Here is a 9369-nt window from a genome sequence, read left to right on the forward strand (position 1 = left end):
ACTTTTTACACTTAAATTTTTCGTCACTTTCTTTTCATAAAGATGAGTTAAAATTAATTAGTTCCTTAAAATTTCCTCCCTTTGTTATGGCTGTGTCTGAGACAAGACTGAAACAACATGTATCACTTATATGTAATGTAGAAATTGAAAATTATGTGATAGAACATACATCAACTGAGTCCAGTTGTGGCGGTGCCCTACTTTACCTTAATTCTACTTCTGTATGTAAAAAAAGAGATGACATTTTATTGTACAAAGCACATGAGCTTGAATCAATTTTCATAGAAATAATAGATCCTAAAGGAAAAAATACAATCGTTAGTTGTATCTACCGTCACCCTTGCATGTCAAATCATGATTTTAATCAAAAAAAATGTATTAATTTATTGGAAAAACTTACAAAAAAATAAATAAAAATGTTAATTGGTGACAACATTAATCTTCTTAATATGAAAACTCGCCTGATCATTTTTCATTAATATACTCAAATGCTTTTTTTCCTTACATTTCATTGCCAACGAGAGTCAATTTAAGTTCAAAAACTCTTATCGATAAAATTTTCATTAATTTTCACTCTAACAACATTGTATCAGGTTACCTAATAATTTCCATCTCAGATCATTTAGCACAATTTGTACAAATCCCAAGTTTTCACTCCAAATATATAAAAGAAAAGAAATACAGAAGGTGTTGTCAAAGGTTCAACAATGATGCTTTTCTAGATGATGTTAAGAGTATTCCTTGGTCCCAATTAATAAAAGAAGAAGACGACCCTAATCAATCTGTTAAATTATTCATGCAAAATTTTGAAAATATTCTTAATATAAATGCGCCATTAAAACCTCTTACATAAAGACAAATTAAATCTACAAGTAAGCCATAGATAACTCGAGGCAATTTGAAGTCAATTAAAATAAAAGATAAAATGTACACAAAATTTCTCATTCGTCAACTATAATAAAAGAAAGAACATTTAATTTATTTAAAACATACCGAAATAAAATAATTTGTTAAAATTAGTTATTAAAAGTAAAAAAAAGTTTTATTTAACTTTCTTTCAAAACAATTTACACAATATGAAAAACAATTTACACAATATGAAAAATACATGGAAAGGAATTAAAGAAATAATATTAACAACAGTTTCACACAAAAGCAGCCTATTAAATTTATGGTCAATAACAACTTAATTATCGATAATAAAACTATTGCTAATTTATTTAACGATTTTTTTAAAAATATATCAGTGAATATTTCCGAAGAAATTGAACATTGAATGAATAAGTTTAACGATTTTCTTAAAATCCAAAACTTTAACTCATTTTTCCTTTCACCTGTAACAAAAAAAGAAATTGAAACAGTTATTTTCGCGATGAATGAAAGGAAATGAAGGAAAAGCATAGGTTTTAACAGTCTTTCGACTTCAATTCTTAAACATCATCAAAAATTATATCTAAACCAATCTCTAAAATGGTTAATAACTCATTTAAAAAATTTTTCCTGACATTCTTAAACATCATCAAAAATTATATCTAAACCAATCTCTAAAATGGTTAATAACTCATTTAAAAAAGGAATTTTTCGCGACGTTTTTAAGATTGCTAACATTATTTCAATTCACAAAAATGGGTCGAAGCTTGAACCATCTAATTACAGACCTGTTTCTTTGTTATCTTACATTGGAAAAATATTTGAGAAAACTATGCACATAAGACTACAACTTTTTTGATACCTTTAACTGTTTTCATAAATTACAATACGGATTTAGACATAATCATTCTACTACACATGTAATAAAATTTTACAGAAACTTTTATTCTACTACACATGTAATAAAAAAAGAGATGACATTTTATTGTACAAAGCACATGAGCTTGAATCAATTTTCATAGAAATAATAGATCCTAAAGGAAAAAATACAATCGTTAGTTGTATCTACCGTCACCCTTGCATGTCAAATCATGATTTTAATCAAAAAAAATGTATTAATTTATTGGAAAAACTTACAAAAAAATAAATGAAAATGTTAATTGGTGACAACATTAATCTTCCTAATATGAAAACTCGCCTGATCATTTTTCATTAATATACTCAAATGCTTTTTTTCCTTACATTTCATTGCCAACGAGAGTCAATTTAAGTTCAAAAACTCTTATCGATAAAATTTTCATTAATTTTCACTCTAACAACATTGTATCAGGTTACCTAATAATTTCCATCTCAGATCATTTAGCACAATTTGTACAAATCCCAAGTTTTCACTCCAAATATATAAAAGAAAAGAAATACAGAAGGTGTTGTCAAAGGTTCAACAATGATGCTTTTCTAGATGATGTTAAGAGTTTTCACAAAAATGGGTCGAAGCTTGAACCATCTAATTACAGACCTGTTTCTTTGTTATCTTACATCGGAAAAATATTTGAGAAAACTATGCACATAAGACTACAACTTTTTTGATACCTTAACTGTTTTCATAAATTACAATACGGATTTAGACATAATCATTCTACTACACATGTAATAAAATTTTACAGAAACTTTTATTCTACTACACATGTAATAAAAAAAGAGATGACATTTTATTGTAAAAAGCACATGAGCTTGAATCAATTTTCATAGAAATAATAGATCCTAAAGGAAAAAATACAATCGTTAGTTGTATCTACCGTCACCCTTGCATGTCAATTCATGATATTAATCAAAAAAAAATGTATTAATTTATTGGAAAGACATAATCATTCTACTACACATGTAATAAAATTTTACAGAAACTTTTATTCTACTACACATGTAATAAAAAAAGAGATGACATTTTATTGTAAAAAGCACATGAGCTTGAATCAATTTTCATAGAAATAATAGATCCTAAAGGAAAAAATACAATTGTTAGTTGTATCTACCGTCACCCTTGCATGTCAATTCATGATTTTAATCAAAAAAAATGTATTAATTTATTGGAAAGACATAATCATTCTACTACACATGTAATAAAATTTTACAGAAACTTTTATTCTACTACACATGTAATAAAATTTTGTGGTGTTTTCCTCGACCTGCAAAAAGCATTCGACACAGTAAATCAAGATGTTCTTCTTGCCAAATTGCAATACTATGGTGTACGTGGAATTCCACTAATATAGTTTAAATCTTACTTAAATAATAGACTTCAATACGTTGCAGTTAGGGAAATATCGTCATTAACCAAAACTGTAATTTCGGGAGTCCCTCAAGGGTCAATATTGGGGCCTCTGCTTTTCCTTGTATACATCAACGAAATAAACACCTTCATTAATAATGTTTTAACATATCATTTCGCCGATGACACTAACCTGTTAATTGTTGAAGATTCGCTTGAAAAAATGCAGTTACAAACTAATTAGGCTATATTTTCTGTTATTAATTGGCTTGGAGCAAATAAAGTTTCACTAAACGCTACAAAAACTAAAACAGTTGTCTTTAAAACCAAAAAAAAACAAGGAACAATGCGCTTTCAACATAAATGGAAAAATATTAGCTTTGTCAAAAACTGTGAAGTACTTTGAAGTTTGGCTGGATGAGAGTCTTTCTTTTAAGTATCACCAAACTTACTTACAGACTAAGCTAAGTCGATCAGTTGGAATGTTAGCCAAGATCAGACATTTCGTAAATTTTGAAACACTTTTGAGTATTTATCATGCCATATTTGGATCGCACCTTAGGTATGTGTGTCAGATTTGGGGTAAAAAAAAAGTCCCGTAAACCAACTAGTTTCACTTCAAAAAAAACCTCTTAAAATTATTCACTTTCAAAATTACCTATTTGACAATGTTTCTCTGAAATTATCAAAAACTCTTAAGCTGAACGACAATATTATTCTTCTAAATTGTTTGTTTGTATTGGATTATCTTCATGATAAACTTCCTATATCCTTTAAAAACTTTTTCCTTCAAATTCGTAACAAACATTCTCACTTCCTAAGATCCTCCACGTGCAACAATAGCTTTGTAGAACATACAAGGACAACAAAATTTGGCAGCGAATCAATTAAACATCAGTGCACCAATGCTTGGAACAATCTCCCTCATTCTTTTAATACTGAAAACTCAATTTCTCGATATATTTTTCTCTCTTGTATATTTTTGTTTTATTTTTATTTTATAATCCTTTTATATCATACATATTATTTTAATATCCTTAAATTGTATGGTCATGTAATTCAGAATATATTAATTGATTGAATTGATTGATTGAGTCATATTATTCAAAAATATAAAATAAAAACCGTTATAAAACATACAAGTTTAGCGTTGCAACGCCATCTGACGTCAAATATACGTATTGACGTTATTATGTATGTACATATAATATTATTGAATATATTATGTATGTACATATAATAAATATATATATATATTTATATATATATATATATATATATATATATATATATATATATATATATATATATATATTAGATGTACATACATAATATATAGATAAAAATATATAGATATTAAGTTTGTGAAATATATTACATGAGCTATGTATGTAAATAGTTTTTTAGTTAGCTTAAAGATGGATTAAATAAAATAATTATTGTTTGAGATTTGTTGGGTTTATTGCGAGCTTTGTAATTTTTTAATAAAAATTTATTTTCATGACAAAATATAATTTCCGTTCGTTTATTTAGAAGTTCTTCAGGTTATATAAATATTAGCATCTAGCCAATTTCTGGTACTGCAAGTAACAGTAATATATATATATATATATATATATATATATATATATATATATATATATATATATATATATATATATATATATATATATATAATTCTTTATTTTAGATGGTTTTAGAATTAATCATTGTAACTATATGTCCAGAAATAAAGAATGATGATGTTTTTCAGAATACGAAATAAAAGTTTGGGTTAAAATAGTTTATCTCAGTAATTGTGTGTATAGAATCACGTTCAAAACATTCTTTTGTTGGATGGCTCTTTTTGTTTTATATTGCTTAATTTCTTTTATTTTTTTAATTTCTAAAATTTTTATGGAATTTAGAAATTGCTCTAGTTTTATATTTTATAATTTTTTAGACACTTAATTAAAGTCAATAAATAGGATTTTTAGACACTTAATTAAAGTCAATAAATAGGATTTTTAAACAATTTGACGTTCAATAGTTTTTGTTGTTTGAAGCATTTTACTTTATAAGAAGAGTTTTTAAAATTTTGTTAACCAGCCTAATTTGTTTATACTTTACGATACTATTTGAAGTTTGTTGTTTATTTTAAAAAGACCTTTTTAATAATCCGACTCCTTTATAATAATCCGACTCCTTTATAACATTAAATTATTATTAAGGATACAGTTATTATTACTTTGTACTGTTTTTCCAAATATATAACTGATCGCTAATATACACACGCCTAGTTTATTGTGGAATTAGGTTTGAATCTAATATACACACACCTATTTGTCGTGGAATCAGGTTCGAATCTGATTATTCTTTTACCTACTTTTATTTAACACATTTTTACTCAATCACCCCTCTTTTTACTCAATCACCCCTCTTTTTATTCACTATCGTTCTCTTTCTGCCCAAGACTGCACTCTTGAATGTTTCTGTTCAAATTACTAACATTTACTTCTTGATTTGTGTCTTATCTCTAACCTTAACTTGTATTCGGTTTTTCCTCATTTTTCTTGACGTGTTTTAAACTATGCTTTGATCTTATCAAAGCTTTATCTCGTACTTCTACATCAGGTTCATCTCTATTATGTTACTTTAGAACTGCCTGGCTGATCAAGATTTTTTTTTGTAGTGGTCCTTGGGCTGATGTCTTCAGTATACATGCTGAAAATTATATCTCCTGCGTCATCTACTAAAAGCTGGTATTTTTTATCGTAATTTTTTTTTAATTACTTTTCACTAAAACAATTATCTAGGAATAAGCGTATTCTTTTCTTTGTACGAAATCGATGCAAAATGTTTTGTTCAACGTTATGCATAGTTTAACGTTAAGTTATTAACCTTATTTAATGTTTGTTTGATTTTATTTAATCTAATAATAATAAGATGTATTATTATAACAATTACAAACTATATAGTTTTTTATTAAGGTTAAGGTTAACCTCTTAACTTTCAATTTTTATTCATAACATTTTTCATAAAAACTGTCAAACATTGTATAATAATGATATTTGAAATGATTTAATTTTTAATAAACGTAAAAAAATGAAAAAAAAAAATTATTTTTTCGTTAATGTGTTTAGTTAATTATTTTTATTAGCTTAATTGCTTGTAATTTTTTTTCATAAATTTGTATATATAACAATATTACAAACCATCATCATTAACATCATCATCATCATTAGGCTTTAGCGTTCCTCTTTTACGCTGTTTTTCTAATATAAACAATCTAGAGCATTTTCTTTCCTTAACTAAAGTTTATTTATACAATATGTAAAGCACTCTCTTTAAATTTTCTTACTTATACTACTACCATTTTCTCCTGAAGCTGCTACCTCTCTACATGCTGATACCTGAATCACTTTAATCTTCTCTAACAAACGTTGTTTGATACGTTTTTTCTAATCTGTCAAAGAAAATGCCTGTTTTTCTTGACTTGTTAAAATCGCACCACTCATCCATTTGATCGTCTTATCTTTTGGCAAATACTGCACCATATAAATACTAAAGTTTATATAATAATGAAATGATATTGTATGTCAGCACCTAAATAAATAGTAAACATATATGTTTATATCTATATTATGTATGTATAAATGCGCATCTTGAAAGCTGTTATTCCTTCTGGAGCAATAGCTTAAATGCTTTTATTCCGTCTCTTCAATTTTAAGTCAAGCCTCATTCTGCTCCACATTTTCACCATCTTGAGCAGTTACTTTATTAAACCGTAATCATTTGAGCAGTTACTTTATTAAACCGTAATCATTTTTATCATCTCTTTTACAAGAACATCTCTCTACGAACATCTCTTGCACTAATAAAAGAATAAATGTCCTTTTATTATTGCAAGAAGCCAATGTAAAAAGGTCATGTTATTCTCAGTTTACTAAATCATGTATCTTATCTCAAATGTTAGGTTTTAGAAACTTTTGAAAAGTCTTCAACAGTGTCATTAACTAAAGTAATTCTAACATTTAATCTTTAACTCATGAATCTGGTCTTTTACTTCTCCCTTAAAAAGGGCAGAGTTATTTGTAAAGAACTTTTCTTCAAACTTGAATCTAATGGCCATATTCTTTCTGTCATACCAGTTAAACAAATTAACCCATTGTTAAACATCCAAATCACAGACTTCCGATGCTAAAGCTAATTTTCAATTACAGTTTGTGCTTTTGACAAAATTTCCATCATAATTTGCAAAAAGTGTTCTTCAAAACTCTCTTCATTTTTTGCTAAACTTTTAAAAAGTGCTAAATAAGTAGTTTTTAAAAAAATCAAGACTTTGGCCTCTCAAACTATTCTTGGATTAATTTTTACTCTATTAGTTACTTTATATAACGGCACTTACTATTGTGGAGCTCTAACAGAACGGCTAAGAAAATTCATTAACTTTTCTATTAATTTTAAGCTACGCAATTCGTCGTTCCCATAAAAGCTATACTTTGCTATGCGTTGTGGTGAATGTGTGCCGCAGCAAAACATTTTCAGGATTTTATTAAGAAATTTTATGTGCTACAGATAAAAAGGGTTCAAATGTGAGTTTAAAGAATTGAAATTTTTGACTCAACAAAAATAGCAAATTTTAAAAAATTTTAATAAACAAATCGTCCAGTAAAAATGATAATAGCGGTCGTAGTTGTACCATAATTCTAAAAAACAAAAGCAACTTTCTTATTATGTGATTTCCGAAGGAAGAGTTGTATAAAAATTTTATAAATTCTTTTTGGATATAGTCTGCTACTTCTCATAGCACCTTTTCCCCTACAACTTGACGTCGATCATGAGACAAATAATGGTTATAAATAAAATACATAACTATATTTAGAGTTATGTATTTTAAAGTAATGGTTCCAAAAATATTTACTTGAGTTTAAACAATTCAATTATGAACAAAATATTCATTTAGTTTTAAAAGAGAGAGTAATCTGACACTGGAGGTGGTCTTCATTACTTTTTATAGCTAAAAATTCATGGTCAACACACCCCGTTTAAATGCAGTAGATTTAATACTAATAACAGACCGGTCAACTATATGATATAGTTTTTTGATTTGTAATCTAGAGAAAACACTTTTTTTTTTCATAACGTTCCTAAAGTTAGATGCAGTTAAATCTTTTCTTCGTTCAACAAACCACAAGCTGTTTTTAGACTGACCCAAATTTTCATTCTCTACTAGGAATATTTTTAGGGATAATTTACTAGAACCTATTTTTTTTAAGTAAATTTGGGGCAGCGAATTGTGAATGTTGTCAATAAATGCTTTGTAACTAAATACAGAATTAATAACCAACTATGGTTTTAAGTTCACATTGTTCTTCGGCCATTTTGTTATTTTACGGTAAAAATTTTAGCCCCAAAACTTCATAAGTTCCGGAGTATTTCAAAAATAAAATATTCAGGAACAAAAAACTTTCTTTTTTGATTAAGTCAATTAAAATTTTAAGTTTATTGGTAGAAAAGTACCTTAAATTCTTCATTAGTTGTGTCACGAAATGCACGTCTTAACAGAAAAAATAATTGTTGCTTGAATAATTTTGATTTAAAGCAAAATACAAAAACTCTTTAGAATAGTTAAACTTAATTATTTTTTTATACATACATTTACCACAATGCATTGCAAAATCTGTTAACAAAGGGAACGGTGAGATAAGTGCTGGAACTCAAAGGATTATAATAATTCACCTTGACTTATATTAGGTGGGCGCCTAATAAAATATATAAAACTTCCGCACAAAGAAATTCTCTAACGAGAATTTCTTCGAGCGAAAATGTCCACAGGGCTCATCGTCCCTTCGAAAATGTCCGAACTCATCGTCAAATGTATAATACTGTTTCAAACTATAAAAATATCCAAAGGAAATTATTCGGTTAGCAACCATTGCATAGTATATTTAATTTAAAACTTATAAATTTCAATTAAATTTAAATAGAGAGGATAAAAATAACAGTTTAATTAGAAATGAAGACAGTTTTATTAATAAAGGAGAAGTTAACAGTTTAATTAACAAAGAAGAGTGAAAATTTAACAATTTCGATTATTATTACCTTAATTTTTATATATATATATATATATATATATATATACATATATATATATATTCGATTATTATTACCTTAATTTATATATATATATATATATATATATATATATATATATATATATATATATATATATATATATATAAATATATATA

The 9369-nt window shown here is 26.5% G+C and overlaps 1 protein-coding gene across 1 annotated transcript in view; it reads left to right on the plus strand.

Moving 5' to 3' along the window:
* Nucleotides 1-5293, plus strand: part of LOC101239002 (sorting nexin-25) — a 49627-nt gene extending 44334 nt beyond the window's left edge. The window contains exon 22 of the mRNA XM_065814389.1: nt 4827-5293. Within this exon, the coding sequence (XP_065670461.1) occupies nt 4827-4901 (75 nt within the window). The 3' untranslated portion in view covers nt 4902-5293. The remainder of the gene's footprint in view (nt 1-4826) is intronic.
* Nucleotides 5294-9369: the final 4076 nt, after the last annotated feature.

This window comes from Hydra vulgaris, chromosome 12 (assembly GCF_038396675.1).
Source record: "Hydra vulgaris chromosome 12, alternate assembly HydraT2T_AEP".
NCBI classification, from domain to species: domain Eukaryota; kingdom Metazoa; phylum Cnidaria; class Hydrozoa; order Anthoathecata; family Hydridae; genus Hydra; species Hydra vulgaris.